The sequence below is a fragment of the Malurus melanocephalus genome, unplaced genomic scaffold (assembly GCF_030028575.1).
Source record: "Malurus melanocephalus ecotype Western Australia unplaced genomic scaffold, MMel_1.1 scaffold_294, whole genome shotgun sequence".
Taxonomy (NCBI): Eukaryota; Metazoa; Chordata; class Aves; order Passeriformes; family Maluridae; genus Malurus; species Malurus melanocephalus.
Window position 1 is genome coordinate 192,674 of NW_026623526.1, and position 21,875 is coordinate 214,548.

Below are 21,875 nucleotides of genomic sequence, written 5' to 3' on the forward strand. Positions count from 1 at the left end.
AAATAAAGTTAAATTTCCTTATTTTTCATCTTCTCTTTAACCTGACACAGCTGAGCCATGTAACTGTTCAGCTGACAAGGAGTGTCAGTGTGTGCTTTTGTAAACCAGAGCTCTAAGCAGTGATATTATCATCAGTGTGGTRGAAGGGATTCCTGTTGTCACTTCTCACCTGGGTCTCCAAATTTCTGTACTGTATCCATTCATTTCCCCCTTCAGTCAACTTAGCTAAAACCACCTGGCCACAGGGTACAGATGAAGAGGTCACTGTCTGGTTGAATTTGGCTGTAATTTAATTTAATAAGGCYTTAAGGTTGGGGTTTTTATGCTTGGAATTTTTGCTGTATATGCAAGTGAATGTGCTTGACTGTCATTTGTCATTGATCCTATGGTTGGTGATGAGTCAAAAGTTATTGTCTGTTCAACATGAAGGTGCATTTTTAGTCTTCACTAATGCAGTGTGCACACCAAAATCTAGAGGCTGGGTTTGTGTGGAAATATAAGACATTTTTTTCCTTAGCATTGAGTCACTTTTCAGCTCCGATAGTAGAGGTTCAGCATTTCAGTGCTGCCCATGACCTAAATGAGGGCCCAAAGTGTCTGACTTCTCAAAACTTAATGTTTCATGTGACAGGRAAGTGCCCAGAAGAATCTGCCTTTCCACTTAAAAAACTTACCTGTTTTCCAGCATTCCAAAAGAATATGGCYTCAATGCAATTCCATTAAATCCTACAAGAACATCCTGCTGGGTTAAAAAAAACCTCTAAATCTTTAGCCATCTGCCAGTCCCTTATGTATCAGCTCAGGTATCTCAATTTAAGATTCATACTGATTTCTGAAAATCACCTCTGCTATCTAACTTGCCATTTAACAGGACTGTGGAAGAAATTCTTCCTTGTGGRCAGAGTTTTTAAGTGCAACTCAAATCAGCTGCAGTCAACTGCATCACACAGAGTTAGGTGCATCAAATATCCAGTTTGTCAAGGCACTGCCAGGTTTTACTTTACTTGTACTGTGACATTCTTGACATGGGTGTTTAGTTTACCTTTTTTTTTTTTTTTTTTTTTTTTTTTTTTTTTTTTTTTTTTTTTTTTTTTTTTTTTTTTTTTTTTTTTTTTTNTTATTTCGGTCTGCTATTCACAGTTTGATTCTGATAATGATTTTTACTAAGTAGCTCTATCTGGAATAAAAAGAACCCAAACTTTTTGGAGGAGGGTGATAATAAATTTTCTGGTTCAGTATATTACCTTTATAGAAAAGAAGCTTGCAGGACTGAAAAATAAAATAAAGTAACACCAGATGTGAAAGTGACGTGAGGAAGATGCTTAGACAGTTTTGAGGTGGGATAATGCTTCTTGATTGTGTTCTTTGAGCTAGAAGGTGGCAATTAGATTTTCATACAGAGAAAAGTGTGAGACATCTTAATTAAACACCTTTTGGTGGAAGTCATCATACATAAACCCAAACCTCTTGTAATAGTTCTCAAATGTGTCACCTGTGTGAGTAACACTAAAAACAATCTTTTTTTTTTTTTAATTGGAAGGAAAATTGTGGTTTGAATGTTGATTCAAATATGTATATTAGTCATTAAGACAGCCAATCAAATACACTACTTAAGAATAGCTATAGGTCATGTACATAGTCATAGAAAAGGGAGGAAAATAACTGAAAGGAGAATACCATGAATTTACCCAGGGGATAAATTTTACGGACTTAGGGGTTGCTAGCACCTAACAGGAATATTTTGCGTGACTTTGGTGGCATCATGTCACTCTTTTGCTTTGCTTTCCTTTATATGTTAAATAAAATTAACAACATTTACTTCACAGTGGATGTGAAAAGTAATTAAATACTTCTGCAGCCATGACAATATGCATTAAAGCTGGAGATTTTACAATGAAAGATTTTTTTTTTCCCATATAATTCCATTTAAAGGTCTTATACTTCAGAAATAYGATGTTAAACTGCTTTATAATCACAATAATGCACTGAAAGAGACTATGCTGCCAGGAACAAAGAGGTCTTGAATTGTCCAATATGTGGCATATACGTGACAAAAGGTGCTGAAGTGAAATCATGACCAACACAATGGAAATGTAAAATATATMATTTTCAGCATTCTCACCTTGCATTCTTATCTAATTTTAATTTTAAGGTGTTTTTGTATTACACTATGAAAGAATACTTTGTTGGAGCATAAGAACTTAGTAAATACCCTGTAGCTGTTTATAAAAAAGGTATGWTTTACAAAGGACCTGAATTGTTTTTAAAAACTTGTCATGGCTACACCTGAACGTTAAAACTTGACCCTGTCCAGCAGMGGGAGAATGAGAGAGTGTAACACTTCTTTTAAGATATATTTGGGAAAGTTTAGAAGCAGCGTTTTGTTACACTCTGTGTGATGAGGAACAAGTGAGGGGGCTTTGGGTGTCCTGTTCCCCGGGGTCAAAGCCAGGCTTTGTCAGGGATGTGTTTCCAGCATTGCTGTCATGACTGACACAACATCTCTGGGAAWATAAAGATTGCTGTAACTCTTTGCCAGGGGAAGGTCATTTTCCTTTGTACTCAGTTTTCTCAGCGACTCACAGTTAAACACGTTCTATTTCTTTTGACTAGAATTACTTCCATTAGGGAAATGTTGCCTGAAAATAGCATGCAGTATTAATGTATCATTTGTTTCTGCTGTTGCCAACAGTAACATGTTTCCTTGGCTCTCACCCCCTGACTGCTGATGAGATCAAGTTGATTATTCAGCAGCTATAACCCACCACCTGCTCTATTTTTYCCCTGACATGCAAAGCTGTTGAGGCACTATCTTGCCTTGTTAAAGCTGCATTTGTTACTCAGCTGTAGCTTGAAACATATATATACATGTGTTTAAGAAGTGGATTAATTTTCCAACATACTTGTAATAATTCAAATTCATTATTTTRTTTTATACATCTGAAAACTGAGATGAACATTCTATTCTTAATTTTTCTAAAATTCATACTTTAGTTCCACCATTCAAACTCAGATTTTAATATTACTAAAGTTGCATTGTTCATAGGCGCATTTCTTGAAATGCTGCTGCAATTTCAGTGCTATCTTGATTTTATTATAAATCATTAACTACTTGGGAATTTGTCATTATAGTTTAGGTTATGAAATAAACCTTAATGAAATAAAATGTTTCAGCCCTGTTCTGCAGAGGAAGAGAYGATAATGAGCTCTGTTCACTCCTGTTATTTTTGGAAGTTCTGAATTTTGCTCTTCTTTCAATAAATACTCATCCAACTCTGAGAGAGCTYAATGCTGTTTCTGGTGACATGGCCAAAAAAGATATTTGCCTATCAATTCAGCAGAGATTTTAAATCTCCAGCTTTATGATCTTCTTTTGGGATTACAACAGCATTACATCTAAATGTCCTTTGTAGYACAAAAAGTGTGAGTAAATCTAGAACTCACTACACTTCTCTATATTTAGTGTTTCCTACCTAGCTGAACTCCACTGCTGTCATTGTAGCAGAAGCTACAATTTTGTGCCAAAGCAATGCTTAAGACAGTGTTTTGAATATTCAATGTGTATTTAATATTGTTATTGATCTGTATTGAAAGTAAACTGATATTATTTGATATRTTGTTATTAAACTCGTATGAAACTTTACCATTCTGGGAAATTTGTTGTTCTCGTTTGATTATATAATGAGACAAGATGCAACTGCTGATGCATCCCCTGTTTGAATAAAGGTAACTGACTTCTTTAGTGTTTTTCTTGCGTAAGTGATGYCAGCCAATATCAATGTTTTCTTCTCCTTGTATTTTGCAAGGAGATACTTACTTGTTGTTTTCCTGCATTTCTCTTTAAAATAAGGCATGTGCATGTTTCACTTGTGTCTGTTCCCATTTGGATATTAAGTCAGATTTCAATGAATCTGCTAACATGTATAAATTGAACGTTTGTATTTTGTGGTTGTTTGGTCTGGTTTTTTTTTTTAGTTTTTGTTTTTGTTTTTTGTTTGTTTGTTTGTTTGTTGTAACTGGATACTTAGGAGGTGTTAAAGGAGATGGAAAATAAGCTGAACTGTGTCAATTWAATCTTTTTAAGTTGTAGGAAAATTACCTTTTTGACATCTTAGAATACTTCTTTTGAGGCAAGTTAATTTTGATATTTCAGAAGATAAATCTATGTAGTTCTGAGTTCTCCTTGAGTTGCTCGAAATGAAGTGAAAAAAAACCAACAAAACCAGGGTAACATGGCACGCCTACTCAATATGCATGTCATCTTCTGATCATGCCTGTGAAGTTAGTAGCTCAGCTGTGAAGCTCAGAAGAGTTTCCTAAGGCAAGCAGTGAGCTGGAGCTGGTGGTGTTATGCAATTTGAGATTTGTTGGAGCAGTTGGCAATTTCACYCTAATGGTTTCAGCRTGTGTCCTTCACTTTGAGCCTGTTTAAAAATATAACATTCATGTGACTTACATTTAAGGCATATGAATTATCAGAAATKAAAATGTAATAAGCTCTAAGGGGTTTAAAACTCCACAAATGAGAAGGATAAATTATGTTTTAAAAGAAATGGTCTTCTGCTATTTTTATACACCACTCCAGTAAGATTTCACTGGTAGATGTCAAGATGCATTTGACAGACTATCTTGCTCTTCTAATAGTTTTTCTTCATGCCTTTATCCACAGCTCTCTCTGTCGTACCCCCTTGTCTCCTRGAATATTTTTGGCAGTATCAAGCTGTCAAAATATTGCCCAACTTCTCAAATCTCCTGATTGCAGACATCCTAGAAACATACTCTGGCTTGGGATCTGAACTTACTTCCTCCCTCCTTCCCTCTCCCCGCAGATGTGGAAATGCAGCTTCTCTACCTTCTGATGAGAATTTACTACATTCCTTTTTGCTGTTTAATAATAGTTGAACATAATCAATTTCTACACCCATGTTGCACCCTATTAAGCGTGTAAAATATTTCACACAAATAATATGTCATGACTCATGGRCTGGGTTCAGTGCTCCAGTCACAGAAGACAAATTTATGTTTCCTCCATTCCTTGTTGTGGMCATGTTTGATGTGTTCTATTCTCTGGCACTCAGGTGTCCTCCAGCAATGACTTTGGACCTGTGGTTCATTTTTCCCTKTAACTGTTCATGTGTGGTTCCTTTTATTCAGTGGTCCATTACACCAATGGTCTTACTAGTTCTGGTTATGATTGTGGACATTAGAGATAAAGCTGAGGTGAAACCAGTAAGTTTTCAGACAGCTACAAACTTAYAATTGCCCCTGCAACTTCGGCAGGCTGTGCATAATCCTAAGTGCATATGCTACCACTTTTTTCAGGAGTGTAAATGTATGGGATTTAGCTTACTTTGTTATTTACTTAGTTACTCAYTCCCCAGTGATGTCTTTCAGTGGTATATATGACTACAGCTCTTTTGTGATTTGTTTTCAGGACGGAAACAAAAACTGTTWGACARTAYCTGTGCACTTGACTACTTCTGACARGTTTTAGATTCTTACTAAAACTTARCTGAGAATCCYRATATAGTATATTTGAAAGGCTCTTTCAGCACTCTTTTAGGACAAGAAGTACTGCCACTATGCTACTTTTGTCTTCTCTTTTTGTTRATTCACCAGCGTTAGCAAAATTCTTAAATACATTAAAAGAAAGGAACAAATAGAAGAGAGGAGCTATTTCGAGTTCATGTTTTAGAGAAGGGCAGGCTTTTATGTAATGGAAAAGTGTTACTGTGACAAATGTTCTTTTGGTTTTGTCCTTTTTTGCTTTTCTTATATGACACTTTTTTCAGTGACAGGTGATTGCACGTGACATTTTAGATGTCAAAAGCATATGTGGGATGTATTAATTTAGAGCATCCCTATTTCAGTTTTCTCTGTTAAAATAAATGTGTTTAGTTACGTCAGAAAAACTTAACTTCACCTGCAATACTGTAATGTCAAGTACTATTGTTCAGATTTGATTTTCATTGATTTCTGATCTTATTTAGACCGGTGCCTTGATTTGCTTTGGAACTAGAAAATCATGAGAAAAGTGAAAGTTCTCTGYACAGAATCAGCCTTATTTTTTGCTTCTTTCATTTAAGTAAAATATATGAGTAAAGGTTGTCTTGAATCATAAAGAATGATTTTCACTATGGCTATTAACAGATACTGAAATCCTTTAAAGGCCTGTCTTCTGAATTTGTTGAAGGTGATAATAATTTTTTTCCACGAGGTTTCTTTTTAGCCAACATGGCATAATTGGATATGAGGTCATCTTGTTAGAAAACCTGATAAAGAAGTTCTAAAATAGAATTACTCTTCATATAAATAAAGAAAAAATGGCTTGAAATGCATTAGAAAGGCACACAAACTATGAAAAGTAATTTTCTGCTTGCTGCTTAAATAAGTAGAGTTTTGTAATCTACAGCTGAATTGGAAAAAAACAAATTTAGCATTTTAGGTTGCTGTTATTTGTTTATAGAGTGGAAAACAAGAGTTGAGGTGTTGCTTTGAGCTGTTGTCCAGAGTGTAATAACATTAGCTTCTCAAAAAGTGGTGCTAATTCCTGATTTTCCTAAATTATGTATAGATTTAGGCCAGTGATTTTATCTGAATGCTTTGGTAAGTATCACAATATCAGCAGACATCTAGGTACCCTTTTTCCACATGAAATGACTCAACTGCTGCCTTAGATGACAAAAGTGAAAATGTCCCCAGAGAGCAGCTGAGGAGTGCAACACACAAATTCTCTACAGAATATGGGAGACCAATTATAAACATAGTCTTTCTGTGACCTTATATGCTTCAGATATCCTCATTAACAGAGCACRGATCACATTACCATCATGTGGCACAGCAGATGTCAGAGTAAAGAGAAGCTGTGACTTTGCAGTGTAAATACCTAAAATATAACCAAGCTGCAGATCAGCAAAAACCTGTGGTTTGTCACAATATTTAAAAAAAAGTTTAAATTCTGGTAACACTTATGCTGAAGATGATGGCATTTACATAATGGAATACAGCAAAACTTAGGAAAAAGTGTCCTTACTTGACATAGGGAAATATGAATTATCATGGAAACTTTTGTTCTTCAGTTTAGCAATCCAAATATTTTTAAAAGCAAACAAATTTCCTTGAAAGAGGAAATATTAAAACTTGTCTTTACAATTTAGATCAGCAAAACTAGGCATATCTTTGGTTCAATCTAAGACATTGTTCTATGCTTGGGACTGTCTTATCCAAACTGAWATGCCTCAGCTTTATCAAATCTAGATCAGCTTTTGTGGTGATARTTATTATCAGTGCCAACTTCTAAGAACTATCATACGGGATCAAATTTTAATTGGGCTATTTGCTGGCAGAACCCTGTGCTGTCTAGGAGGAGATAAAAATATGACATATACGCAAAAAACTGAAGGCTGGAAGATGAATAGGCCTTCTGGGGAGTTGATCTTTACAGATCAGATAAAGATTCTTGCAGTCTGTGCTGCATCAAAGGCTGCCTTTCAGAGACAGTGACATGAACTTGGAAACTGGGGACAAGACCTTCAAAAATGGAGGGTTTTGAGACTGACAAGCAGCTGGGCTTTGGATCTTTTTTGTTGCTGTCTTGCTTTTCTGTTATTTGTGTTTGTGTCTGTGTTTGTATACTCTTTTATAATCCCTTTAAAAGTCTGAGGAAGGTTCATAGACAGGGGAGTGAATAACACTTGCACCTTACCTAGTTTTTCAGTAGCTGTTTTCCTTTAAGGGTAACCTTTCTCTTTGAAAGATACAAGAAAATCTAGTGGAAGATAACTCTTCACTCTTTTCAGAGTTTGATTAAAAATACTTATTTGTGGGCAGTGACTGTTTTTCAAGGGATAATTTTTTTTTGTTGTTGTTTGTTTGTTTTTTTAATTTATGAGCTTAGTGTCATGAAAATTCCTGAAAATAATGCATAATGCACTCTGCACCCTACTTAGAAATAAACAGAATGGTTCTCATTAATGATTTAAAAAAAAAAAAAAGTTTAAAATGAAAAAAAAATAGAAGTAATAGTTTAATCTAGGAAAATTTAATAAACAAATCACTTGTTTAATCACAGTGTGTCCAAGCACCTTAAATCTGACTAAAGCTACCATGTCAGTTGTACTGGCTAAATATGGCATCAGCTCTTTTGATCCCTCACTTAGAATCAGCCTCTCTCAGCTATCGGGCACCCTCCAAAGGCACATGAATAGAAGCTGCAGCATTCTGTTAGCCTTTGCAGCCCTCTCTCCCTGGTCATGGTTTCTCAATTTATTTACTACTTCAGAGTAAATCTGTGTTCTCCAGCAGACTGCACAAAGTAGGGTTCTTTAAAAATAAGCCAGAACATTTCTGTTACATGTTAGGTTTTTTTTTTTTTTTTTTTTTTTTTTTCTTTTTCCCTTTTTAGTGTCTTTCTGTTTTTCATACTCCGTATCCAAAAAGATGATATTAAATAGATCTTTGTTTAAGGAGGAAAGGACATCTCACAGCATTCATGCTCACAGCACACAGTATAGAGGCATGGAGGAAGAAATCTTTAAATGCTAATATACAGGAATATTGTTTTAAACCATTTCTTCTTATTTTCTTAAACATAAACATTTTAATCTTGGCATTTTAGTATTTGCTGGAGAAATCTGTAGGGAGCTGCAGTGGGCCATGGTGTTAAAGAAGCTGTTGCCATCCTAAACCTTCATTGTAATGAGAGAGAAAATGGGAAGTGCCAGGTGTCAGCCGGCTGTTGCGCAGCTTCTCTGTTGGGATTCTCCAGAGAATCTTCCATCAAAACAAGGAAGGCCAGACCTATTTGCATACCTCAGAAGGAAGCAGGCATGATTTCTTGGAGAGATGAAAAATGAGTCTCTCCTTGTGTCATGATAAAAGGCATGAATAACTTGAGTTTGCTTAACTGTCCGGCTGTTTTTGGCCGTGGAGTGTTGACTGGGAAGTACATATTTAACATATCTAAATGTACATTCCAGCTGAAGTATTGGAGAAATTTCAGATAATTTTTTTAAAGATTTATCAAATAACTGGAACAACAACCAAAAAATACTGATTTTTTACACAGTAGAGCAAAATGCAGAGATTCTTCTATATAAAAAAATAAAGAGTGATGAAGAAGTAAAAAAGCTGTCTCAGCCAGTTGCTGGAGCCTCTATGCATGGTCATGTCTTGTTGTCACGTGTATTTCCATTATGGTGTTGGGTTTGCTGTTCTAGGAGTCAAGGAACAGCTCTTTTCTCATTGGTTATTACTGTTTCTAATTAATTTGTTTGGAATTCTGCATGGGGTTGATTATGTTTAACAGAGGTCTGTACACATGCCCCAAATGACATTTTCTCATTTTGAAGGCCATTTTAAGGTATAAAGCAATGTAGATGTTGCATGTAGGGTTTTTTTTAGAAGGTTGCTTKGGCAGTTGGGATGGGTTTGAAGTGAAACCTGACTGAAAAATTCTTAAGAATAAGAATATAATACCTATTCTGCGAGGGATTTTTTTTCCTTTATGTGTGACAGGAGAAAACAACCCAAAACAACATTTACTTTAAAAAAAAGAAGTGCTTTAAGCATTCGACTTCATTGTGCAGGTTAGCTGAGAAATCTGTCAGTGGAGCTGAGGAATTTCAAGCATGGCTGCAGTTCTTTCCATGGAAAATTCCTGATAGTCCTAATGATCAGTGTATATTTCTCTCCATAATGCATCTATCAGTTTGTGCATTTGGGTTCTTCGGTCTTTTGTTRTTTCCTGAGTACCTTAAGGCAATGGAGCAGAGCATGAAGGAAATCTGAGAGCACTGTTAACTGCAGCTATTTACATGTATAGTAAGCGTTATATTGCTTTGCTACAATCTGGTGAAATATTATTTAATCAGCTTGAATTTATTGGAGGATATACAAATGTAGATGCGGAGCTGTCTAGATTGAGTGAATGAATTAGATGGACAAAGTTCTTCTAGGATATTACAAAAAAAAATTACAATACTGTAGATGTTTGTCCAGTGCAGTCAAGAGTTGGACTGTGCATTTTCTCACTATAATGCCTGAAATTATATCATAGCTTTCCTTTGGTTATTGTGGTACTTGGCTACTGTGGAGGTTCCTCCAGTGGGCAGTGCCTGTAAGGTGCTGGTGGCTTTCTGTTAGCTAAGARTCATTTGAATTGACAATGAAACAATTGAGTGGGGACACATTTTGTGGCATTAGAGCACACAGGTTTATTGAGGTATTTTCTGGTTTTATAGAATGATTAGAAACCTAAAAATAAAGAAAAGATCCTAAGTTCTGATTTGTGAAATGTGTCATCCTGGTGGTTGTTAGAGTGGGGAGAGGGATTGCCCTGGGGAWGAGGTAGCACAGGCAGTTGCAATCTGGGGCAGGTCTGAGGTCATGGGCTTTTTGGTCATATTCCTTTTGGTTGTTAGTGAGAACTGACAAGGTGACTCAACAGAAAAKTTGACTTAGACCTGCAGTTCATTTYGTGTAGGGAYATTAATATTAAAAGGATGATCAGACTTATCATTTCACAGTAAGCATTTTCATCCCTACTCTTCTGGTGGATACAGTCAGGCTATGTCTGTTAGAAAGGGACCATGGCTCCTTAAAAACAGTTGCTAAAATTTTTATTGGGCCGTGAAAGAATTTACTTGTAAGAGTTAGTCACTCAACAATTAGGGCATGGCTGAGTCCACATGAGCTACATTCACATCAGGTGGCTGCTTCTTCACAGTGAGCTGGCTTGCTTCAGGGATGGGTGCTTGCCTCCAGGGATGGGGGATCTGTGTGTGGCTCACTGGAGAACATGCATTACCTTGGCAAATTCTGTATGCAGAATTGCAGTAAACTTCTAAGAAGTGCATCCAAATGTCTTTTTTTCCATGACTTCAAGTTTTGTATGAGGAGGAACACATCATCCATTCTAATGGATGTGTCTGTACAAGGGATTGATTTGAAAGAGAAAATTCCTGTACACTGTGCTTTGCTTCCTACGGGGCTAAGTGGAAAGACTGGATTTTATTCAAAGTAATAAATATGGAGGAAATGCCCTCTGGGAGCATTCCTGTTGCTCTTCAGCTGCTAATTCAATCCATGAGATTGGAGTMCAGCTAGTCCCAAATTACTGATGTTTTACATGTCCCTAATAATCACAGGGCTGTCGGTAGTTTCTATAATTAAAGCTAAATGATATAATGGAGAAACAAATGTCCATAAAATGGTTTTAATGTTTTAATATGTACTTGTCATTGGATGGTAGATTAATGTGCATAAGACAAGGTAATATGTGTAAGGAGAAAGTATTTTCAGCATTATGTTGATGGATTTTGAACTTAACTAGATCTTAATTACATTGGAGTGAGGGTTAACTTTTCTAATGCATTACAGTACTTAAATATCAAATTATAAAGAAAATAGCATTTTTTAGATGAGATGGTTCACCTTTATTGAAATATACGTAATTTTTAAGTAAGTGAAAAAAAGCATAGTTCTATAAAGTTTATAGAGAGAAAGCATGTGTATGAAAAAGCAAAGGAGAAAGACTTCTATGTGAAGAATCAGTAAAGACTAAAATTTTTATCCTCTCTCTGTTTTWCAGCGCCTTGCTAAAGAAGCAGAGAAGTACCAAGCATCACATCAGTGGAGGGATGAGTTTGGGGTAAGTTTCAGTTTTTCTCCTTTTGACCTTCTTGAATTTTCCTCTTTGAAATGTTAACTGTAGTCTTTCAAATATGTTGTTTGTGTATCTACTACGGAAGGAGTCATTGACTGTGATTTGCCTTTTATTTAATTCAGTAAACAGTCTCAGTCAGGGTGTCTAGAGAATAAAGTGAACTTTTCCCTTCAGAAGCTCATAGACCCAGGGATGTAGCTCTGAGTTGTACACAAGCCATCTGTTTGTTTYGACAGAAAATGAATGATCACAGGACAGACAGGAATGATCTGAGTGATGGTTGCTATCAGTTAAAAGTATGATTATTCCAAAAACTGAAGCAGAATCATAGAAACGATTTTTACAAGTTGTCTTTTTCTTACATGAAGGGGAAAAAAAGCAAGAAAAAAAAAATATCCAGAAGGATTAGGTTATGTGTATGACTTGGGAGTCATAGACTATTTTTTAGAATACCCATTCATATTTTAATAGCTTCATAACATCTCTTTTACTACTGAAAGAGCCCTTAACCTGATCAAACATTAAATTATCTTTTTTAGTCATTTCAGCCTTTACTGAAGAATAAGTGACATAAGTGAACATTGATTTTTTTATTACCAATCAAGCCAAATGAATATTGTGCTGCATGGTTATAAGCATCTTAATTTTAGGCTCTRGTTCCCTGCTAAGTGTCAAAGTTATTTATTATGCCTTTATTACATGTTCCTACAGAAATAAAAGCAGATGGTACTTCTGCATGGTGCTGCTAGAAACCTAGACTGTTTGCACAGCCATGAGGATCTCAGTGGCACACTGTTAAATGCACGATGGTTTTCTAAGAATGTTGTTGTAGTTTAACCCCAGCTGACAAGAAAGCACTGCACAGGCACTGCTCACTCCCACTGCATTGGGATGGGGAAGAGAATTGCAACAGTGAAAAYGAGAAAACTCACAGGTTGAGATAAAGGTAGTTTTATGAGTAAAGCAAAAGCTGTGTGTAAAACCAAAGCAAAACGAGRAATTCCCTCACCACTTTCCATGAGCAGGAAGCTGTTCATCCATTCCCAGGAAAGCAGCATCCTTTGCCCTTAATGATGGCTTGTGAGACAAACACCCTCACTCCAAAAGTCCTCCCCTTCCTTCTTCCCCAACATTCTGTGCTGAGCATGATGCCATAGGGTAAGGACTGTCCCTTTGGTCAGCTGTGCACCCCCAGCTCCTCACTGGTGGGGCAGTGTGAGAAGCTGAAAAAGCCTTGGTTGTGTGAAAGCACAGCTGAACAATAAAAAAAAAACCAAAATGAAAAAAAAACCCAAAACACCAGAATTACCAACACTGTTTCCAGCACAAATCCAAAATATAGCCCATGCTAGCTATGATGAAGAAAATTAATTCTAGCCCAGCCAAAACCAGTGAACACAACAATTCTGATCCAGTGTTACTCAGGCGCTTGAAGTTGTGAAAACAGACAAAAAAGCTTTGAGGTCAGGGTGTATAATTCAGCCAGGAGTGAGTGGCTTTAGGAGTACAGAGAGTCTGGACTCAGCCTGARTGCTTTGAAGAGTGCTCTGTGCAAAGGCACTGCTTCTCCTACACGGGGAAACACAGAGTGCACATTCCACGGAGATGCTATAACAAGAATGCTGTGGTGACCTTTTCTGCTAATCTGTCTCTCTTGTGAATAGAAAACAAAACCTGCAGGCTTGATGGACTCGGTGCAGAGCAGTGTGAATACAGGCAGAATCTCATTTTAATCATTTTGCTTTTGCAATACATTTGGGCGTCATGTCAACACTGCCTCAGCTTTTGTTTTTCTTTATACCCTTTTTTTCTCACTAGAAGTCAGTTATACCAAAGAGGCTTCAGGTTTTATCACAATTCTTTTTCAAGGAGACATCTCAAAGTAATTTGGAAATGTGATTTTATATTAATGTTGTGGTTCAGACAAAGACTATGGTCAGTATTGGAAAAAAAAATGCACATTTATAAGAAAGTAACTGCAAACTGAGATTGTACTTTATTGTTTTGGATTTGAATCAGAACAGTGTGCACCATATAATAACCTTGACATTAGGTTAGGCAATTAAATTTCAAATAAATGTATTAAGCCTCTTATAATTTAATTTGTTCCATTTTTGCCAGAAGTAATCTTTCTTCTCTTCTGGCCTACTTTTTAGAAAATGCCTGCTCAAATTAGTTTGCACACAGATCTTTCTGATAAACTTAATTTTCACTTGAAGATTCATTCTCTTAATGGCTGTGATGGAAAACAGAAGATAGACTGTAAAACTTTTCTGCAGTTGAGAGTTCTTAAAGTACTTCTGATAACATTATAAATGGTGTGCATCATGCTGCATGAGGTTAATTTCTCATCCAGGATTTGGTTTTGGGTGATGAAAGCCCTTCCAGCAGCATTGCACATGAGTCACTGAAGAAAGAAACTCATGGGACAAGCTATTTCTGCTTCTAATGAGCTTGTGATCAGCAATGTCCTTGACAGTCAGATTGCAGCCGAGTAATCGCCTRTGGAGTTTTAAGGACAAAAAATATCACGAGCATTCCTTCTGGAAAAGTGTATATGGGCAGAATTGAGTGGAATATATGCAAAAAAGGAAGGGCAAAGAAGGTTGACTGTGAGACCAAGGTCTGCACAGCGCTGCAAGGGATGTGTCACTCAAAACACTGCCAGAGTGCCTGTTCTAACACCTTGTTCTAAATATGAGTGGCTTTTGCAYAGTTCGTGGCAAAAGAAACGTGCAAGCATTAAAGATTTTATTTGCAGGTTAAGGTCACAGTATGATAAAAATTCAGCATCATAGAGATGTTTTTTTTGAAATAAGCTAGTACAGGGAAAAAGGCCAGATTTATCCCCATGGACTCATTTTTTTTTTTAATTTCACCTAATGATTTAGTGTAAAGACTGTCCAAATTGTCTATAGAACAAAATTTGATGGTCCTTCAGAAAACAGTTAGGAAACTAAACTATTTAAAGACATACAAATMCTCATCTACTAAAATCCGTTTTAGGTACTATTTCCAATTGAATGAGAGTATAAATTCTTCTAATATGTTAAAAGTACTATAGTATATTAAATTCCAACTACTTCAAGAAGACCAAACAATGAAAAACAAAATGAAAAACTTAAATTTTGGGTCTTTGATAAATCAYAGAATCAAGGGAACTTCCCTGGGAAACCTGTGGCTGTGCTTCACCACCTTCACAGAAAAGAATTTCTTCCTAATGCCTCATCTAAACCTACCTTCTTTCAGTTCAGTAGAATCATAGACAATGGTGAGTTTGAAGGGACCACCTGGGTCATYAAGTCCAGCTCCTGGCCCTGCACAGGACACCCCAAGAGTCACACCTTGTGCCTGAGAGCATTGTCCAAATGCTTCTTGAACTCTGGCAGGCTTGGTGCCGTGACCATTCCCAGCCACCCAATGGATGAAAAACCTTTTCCTAAAATCCAACCTAAATCTTCCCCAACTAAGATTCAGGCTGTTTCCTTGGGTCCTGTCACTGATTATGAGAGTGAAGAGATCAGTGCCTGCCCCTCTGCTGCCCCTCGTGAGGTTKTTGAAGACCACACTGAGGTCTCCCCTCAGTCTCCTCTGCTCCAGGCTGACCAAGTGAGCTCAGCCACTCCTCAGGGRTCCCCTCCAGACCCTTCACCACCCTCATGCCCCTCCTTTGGATACTCTCTAATAGCTCAATGTCTTCTTTTTATGGTGTCACCCCAAACTGCCCCCAGCACTCGAGGTGAGGCTGCCYCAGCCYAGAGCAGAGCGGGACAATCCCCTCCCTTTCCCAGCTGGAGATGCTGTGCCTGATGTCCCCAGGACAGGGTTGGCCCTCCTGGCTGYCTGGGCTGCCTCRTGTTCAACTTTCCACTGAGCAGCACCCCCAGGTCCCTTTTCCCAGCTCTGCTCTCCATTCTCTCATTCCCCAATCCATGCACAGRGCTGGGGTTGCTCCAYCCCAGCTGCAGAATCCGGCACTTCCCCTGGTTGAACTTTATAGGGTTGGTGATTGCCCATCCCTCCAATGTGCCAGGGCCTCTCTGCAGGACCTCTCTGCCTTTGACTGAGTCAACAGTTCCTTCCCAGCTCTGTATTGCCTTAGTTCTCTTGAGTCCTGTGTCTGGGTAGTTAATAAAGATGTTGAACAGGGCTGAGGATGGAGCCCTGTGGAACCCCACTAGTGACAGCTCACCAGCCTKGTGTCCCCCACTCACTGTAACCCTTTGTCCCTGTTGCTCACCCATCATGAAACTTGGTTATCCAGATGTGTACGGGACGTTTTGAAAATCTAAAATGAGTTAAGAGCACATATCTTACATATTTACCATTAGTTTTTATCTAAGTGACAGAAAAAAAGATCCTTATGGATATGGGTATTTTTCACTGTTAATTAAATATCAAAATAATTTTTGAAATTTCTAATTAATTTACAAAAGGTACAAAGTTATTCAAAGCAATATTAATTAGGAACTAAAGTCAAGAATACCAAATGTATTCTAAGTAAAAAATTGAAAAAAAGGAATAATAGACTGTGACATGTTACCTCCAGATTAAGCACAAAGTTGGTTAAAAGAGTTGAACTGCAATTTACATCAATGGCCAGAAAATAATACCTGTTAKAAAGCTGTTAGGTCTTAAGAGAATATTTATAAAGTTTATGAAGGCAAATCAAAAGTGCCTAGCTTCAGGCACATAAAGAAATCCCATTCTCTGTTTCCTATTCCATTGGTGCTGCCCAATTCCCCAGGTGCCTGTACAGCTGGAGAAATGAGGCCTCCTTGAATGTTTTAGATTAAAGCGGTTACAACTCAGAGGTACAAACCAATAAATCTAAATGAAACAGCCTTGTCAGTCTGAAATTTCTTGTACACTACAGATTGAAAGGTGGGATGGTTTTGACACTTGTGATGGTCCAATTATTTTTCTGGCATAGAGACTCATGAAAAAAATGTATGCAAACTGGAAGAAGGAAGGGAGAATTCTGTATGAAGTAATTGTTGTTATTCCCCAAATGAATCTTCTACAATTACATTTGATACCACATTTGATTGACTTGCAATGGTTGGTTAACCAAAGCAATTTTGTTTCCAGTTGGGTTGCTGTATTAATTGTACTTACACATGTATAAACATAAGGGATATCTCATTGGTATTTTGAAAGGGRAGTCTGTATGGATGGCCTRTTAACATCCACTTATTTATACAGAGACTGAAACTCAGAATTTAAGAATTAATTATCACATAAAAGWGCCACATGAAAAATTCTTTTAGTATGCCTTATCCTTTAACCAGTAATGTCATTTTTATATTCTTCCGTGTAAATGATGTTTTTCTGTGTCTTGGTAATTCGGAGACAGCACTTGCTATGATGATATGTCAGTTGGTGTTCATGTACCAACTGGGCTTAAAAATAATGACAGAAGGTCATGGCAATATTGCTTTGGAATTATGATTTGTTTGGGTTTTTTGTTTTTTGGTTGGTTTTTTTTTTTTTGTAGCAGAAATTTTGGCTGAATAAAACTAGTGAAAAGTTTCTCAGCAAAGAAACGGAAGATGAAAAGGAAAACTGAGAAAAAAACAAGTCTCCTATTACCAGAGCTGATCCAAGCAGTGATCTGCAAGAGCAGAGCAGTAGTAGGCAGCTCTGTTGTATCTTGCAGTTTGAATGTTTTCAGGACTGTTTGTAATTTATTGTGGATGTTACAACAATGCTAAAACATTGTATCTTAAAAGCCTCAGCTGGAAAACAAACAAACAAACCACAAAATTTTCAGCTTTGACAAAAAATCATTATAARGAGACATTTTGCTAAACATATTTCGTTTCTTGAAAGAAGGAAAAATCTGTGAAGAAAACAAACTAGAATCCTTTTTTCTCTCATCTCTTCAGAGAGAGGATACAGCTCTCTCACAGCTTGTACCTCTCTGATAATCCTCTTTTGTGCAAAGAGCATCTGTGGAAAATGATACAGTTGAGATTTGGCACCAAACCTGTGGCACAGGGAACTGRTCCCCACAGGCACAGAGTAGGTTTGGGGTCCTTTCTTAGTAACTTGTATACACTTTATAATTTTGTGGATGTTGCAAGAAYACTAAACACAGGCAAAGTGTCAAAGCTGTCTGTATCTTCACATAATGCTTTGATCCAAAATCTCAGTGAAATAAATCTGCCCTTAATTTTGATTAATTTTGGATAATGCCTCACCCTTCTAAAGCCTCTGTGCTTAAAAAAAAAATAAAAAAAATCAAAACTATTGACTTAAATTGACAGATTTAAATTGACAGATGGTCAAGGTTTTAGGGAGGACAATATTTTATTCTCTGAAGGGATGTGTACCGCCTCTTCTGTGACCTGTAACCTTCATTTGTGTGTAATTTAAATTAAATGTGCCCTATCTCATTGAAAGGAATGAAATAACATTTTTTTCTGCCAAGTGATTGCACTTGCACATCTTTCCACTCAGGGGATGAAGCTCTCCCTGTGTGCTCTGGGAGCAGTAGGAAGGAGAAGTGAAAAGGAAACAATGATTAATCAAATTTAGTGAAATTGGGTGAGTTTAAGGGTTGTTCTGATGCTTATTTCGTGTTTACCAAATTACATCTTTTTAAGTCATGGAAGTTTACTCTGAGTGTTGCAGGAACAAGCATTTCTGCACAGTTTTCTGTAGTATTTGTCAAGGTGAGACAGGAGATACAGTTAGAGCCTTTTTGTTAGAGCCTTTTAATAAACTCACCTCAGCTTCCCAGGATCTCCATCATTAGTAAGGAGAGTTTCGTTTTCATGTAGAAATCCACTGTGAGCATGCCCATGCTGAAGCCTGTTTGGAAACGTAGCATGAGCATCACCAGATTAGTGCAGAACTTGTCTATCATTCCCTCCTGGTAACAAGGYTGTGCTGTTTACTTGCCTGTCTCCRTAATCCTGCCCCTAAACTTTGAATTCTTATTTCAAAAAATCTCAGTGTGCCTTCTGGTTTACAGATGTCTAGCAGGCATTATTAGGTAAAGGAAAACATCTTAAAGGCAGTGAAAAAATACGCCAAAATTGAGGTAATTAGAAATCCTTTGGAGAGTACAGTTGCTTGTTGCCTTGCCTGGAGTTTTATACCTTCTTAAACTCTCTCTGAGGCGAGTCTTTCAGTCTAGAAATCATTGATTTTCCTCTAAAGTGTGGGCTGCCATAGAGGAACTCTTCCATGCTGTTGTTCCATTAAATATCTGATATGATCCTGTATGAGAACTACACCAATATGAGTTTTAGTGTGATTAATCATACTGGTAATCCTTGAATAATTTTTTGCTTTTCACACTTTAGGAATTTTAAACTGATTAGAAAGTTGATGAGGAAGTCAGCGGTAGCAGTACAATCAGAATTAAGATTCTATATAAGCAGGGATTTTAACTGTGTAGCTGTAGAGGAGCTGACTTTCAGTCTTTAGRTATTGGTTATTTACTCTCTCTTAGTATACTTACCTGCAGTAAAGAAGTGCAACTTTTTTAATATAAATCATTGCAAGGATCTCATCTGTGCAGTGAAGTGCTTCACTGGCTGGAAACTTGCCAARAAAGCTTTTAGAGTAAAGCAAAGAAACACCTTCAATCACAGTTGAGGGCTTTCAAGCATTCCATTTTATCTGAAAAATCAAATATGTACTTTTTACTTATTGACCAGACAACTYATTTAAAAGAGTTGAGTTGAAAGAAAAAGAGGTGGAGGGAAGCATCTAGGTAAAAAGAAAAGAAAGAAAGGTGTGATTTCTATTATGAAGCCACCATACATATGCATTATCACCTTCAYTTTGAATGAGGCTTTAATGTGCTTTCGGAACAAACATCTTATTAAAAGCAAGATATACTATTGTACTCAATTTATTAACACCCTGTAGGTTCTTCAGTTTAAAATCAAGAAGTACAATACACGAAGAAAAGCCTTCTGCAGGCTGCTATTGTGCACATTTTCTAAGAGTTCATTGAATTTGTGGCACAGATGAAGCTCTAACTACTTTTCTCATTTTACCTTTCACCCTCAAATKCAGCTGCTGATGTAACTCTGAGATAAGTAATTCATAGCACTGCTTTGCTACCTTTGGTGAATCAGTGAGATCAATTAGAAATGGACTTCAAGGATGCTGTGTATTTTATCTGGAAGCTTTTTTGTCAAATATTTTCATTTCAAAACTAACAATATCTTTCTCTATGAYTTATCCTTGCCAGTATAACTAGGATCTGACTGGTTTCCTCAGTTTCCTACGAATACTCATTTCCCTGTTGCCCTTCATATATTATCCTAACCCTTTTTACCCTGAATTTAGGAAATACACCAGTGTTTTGGAAAAAGGAGAATTAATCAACTTTGCTGTCAATATTTAATAATTGGAAGAGACAGTTTGTTTTGGTTTTTTTTTTTTTTCATTAAAACTGAAGAAAACTTGGTATAATTGAATATGCACTGAAAGTTAATTATATAAGATTCAAATAKAGCTTTTCATAATGGACACAGACTTCTAAGTTAGAGAAATGCAGAAAATATTACAAAGGTTTGATTCTTGCTTCAGAGAAGAAATGCCATTCATAATAGCAAACCTTAGAGATTTTTTTTGAAGATAATAAGACCCAAATATTTTAAAAATATTTCCTGGCAGAAAGAGCAAATACTATGAATATACAGATATGGACTTTTACGTATAATATCTCACATTAAAAATAGAGCTTTTCTGAAATTCTGAGATGAGTGGGTTAGATTTTCGGAGGTGGAGGCATTTGTGGGTTTCTTCACTCCATTTACTTCTGTTTTTTTTTTTCAAATGACAAAACTAGAGGTGTCATGCAAGCCTGGTATCTTAACTCCTTTGGTCCTGGGATTCTTGTAAGATCCTAGATGAAAATTCAGCTTGTCTTTGTCAAAACTCATTACTTTTAGAAAAGGACCTAACAGAGGAGCTGGAAASTTTCCATATTTAAAAGTTTGTAGACCTCTACACTCCCAAGAAACTGTGTTCCTAGAACAGGGGGTTGTGCAATGGATGAGAACATAAAATGATTGATGTCTGCACTCTTTTGCACTTGAAATACAGTAGAAATTTTAATAGGTGTTTTATTTTGCATAGGCTTTCAAATGCTCTGGGACTGCAAGACAATCTTCTTATTAAGAGCCATATTTTTCTCAAGGGATTTATGAATTCTCAGCTTTCTACCTCCTGAGCATAGTGTAATTCTCATTAGAATTTAAACAAGAGGTGAAAATGGGTCTCTTGTGTCCTGCAAGTGGTATCTCTGTAGAATTGGTCACAAAGCAAGAGGTGTGCATTACACAGAGCAGAGAAATTCTTCACAATTAACAATATCTTAGCATCAAAAGAAATGCTTAAAAATTCTGCCAGAAATGTAGCTGTTAAGCATTTGCTTTATTTTTTTCCCCGTTAGTTTTTGCTTTCAGCTATGAGCAAATCAGAATCCTGTAAATAAACTCTAGGTYTCATTGAAGGGACATTAGGATTTAGCAAGTCTTGAGAACTCTGGGCCAGCTCTATGACTGTRATTCATGTGTTTATAGGGCACACTRKCWTTCCATTTTCATTTCCCCATTTGTTAGTCACAAATTATATTGCACTGAAATACTATGAATTGTAACATTCTTGAAAATGTGTGAAGTATAAAAATGGCCAGACCAGATCCTTGCTTTTAAAAATGGGTGAATAGTCACTGATGAATTATTAATTCAGGTAGGATTGTCTTTGTCCTTTGGGCATTACCACTTCTCAAGAGGGTAGCTTCAGTTTTGCCTTTCTTAAGAGTTATGCATGAGTACGGTAAAACTAAGGAGATTGGCTCAATTGATATTTTTCTGCACTTGCACAAAATTCTGTTATTTTCACCTGGTAACACTTTTTGTGCTTTGTCTGCAAGGTTTTTTTTCTATGTAAAAAGTTAAAGAAAAGTTAAGGAAAGAAAAAGTTTTCTACCAGACTGAATGTTCTCCTTGCAGGCAAGTTTAGTTTAATCTAATTTGCTATGGSCATCATAGTTTAAATGACCTCTAGATTTAAAGTATTTTAAAATTCTCATAAAGGAAGTCTTGCCATAGCACTTCCCCACCTTTCAGATGGAACATTTCAATTTTATTTCACTAGTATTTGCAGGTAGTTCGTACTAAACCTGTGTTGCTGCAGTGAAGGCTGTTTTGTTTGGGTTTTTTTTGGTTTTTTTTTTTTT

The 21,875-nt window shown here is 36.7% G+C and overlaps 1 protein-coding gene across 2 annotated transcripts in view; it reads left to right on the top strand.

Moving 5' to 3' along the window:
• CACNA2D1 (calcium voltage-gated channel auxiliary subunit alpha2delta 1) overlaps nucleotides 1-21,875 on the top strand; it is a 355,899-nt gene that overhangs the window by 156,941 nt on the left and 177,083 nt on the right. For both annotated transcript variants that reach the window (XM_057376925.1, XM_057376926.1), the window contains exon 4: nucleotides 11,591-11,650. In XM_057376925.1, coding sequence (XP_057232908.1) covers nucleotides 11,591-11,650 — 60 coding nt within the window. The remainder of the gene's footprint in view (nucleotides 1-11,590; nucleotides 11,651-21,875) is intronic.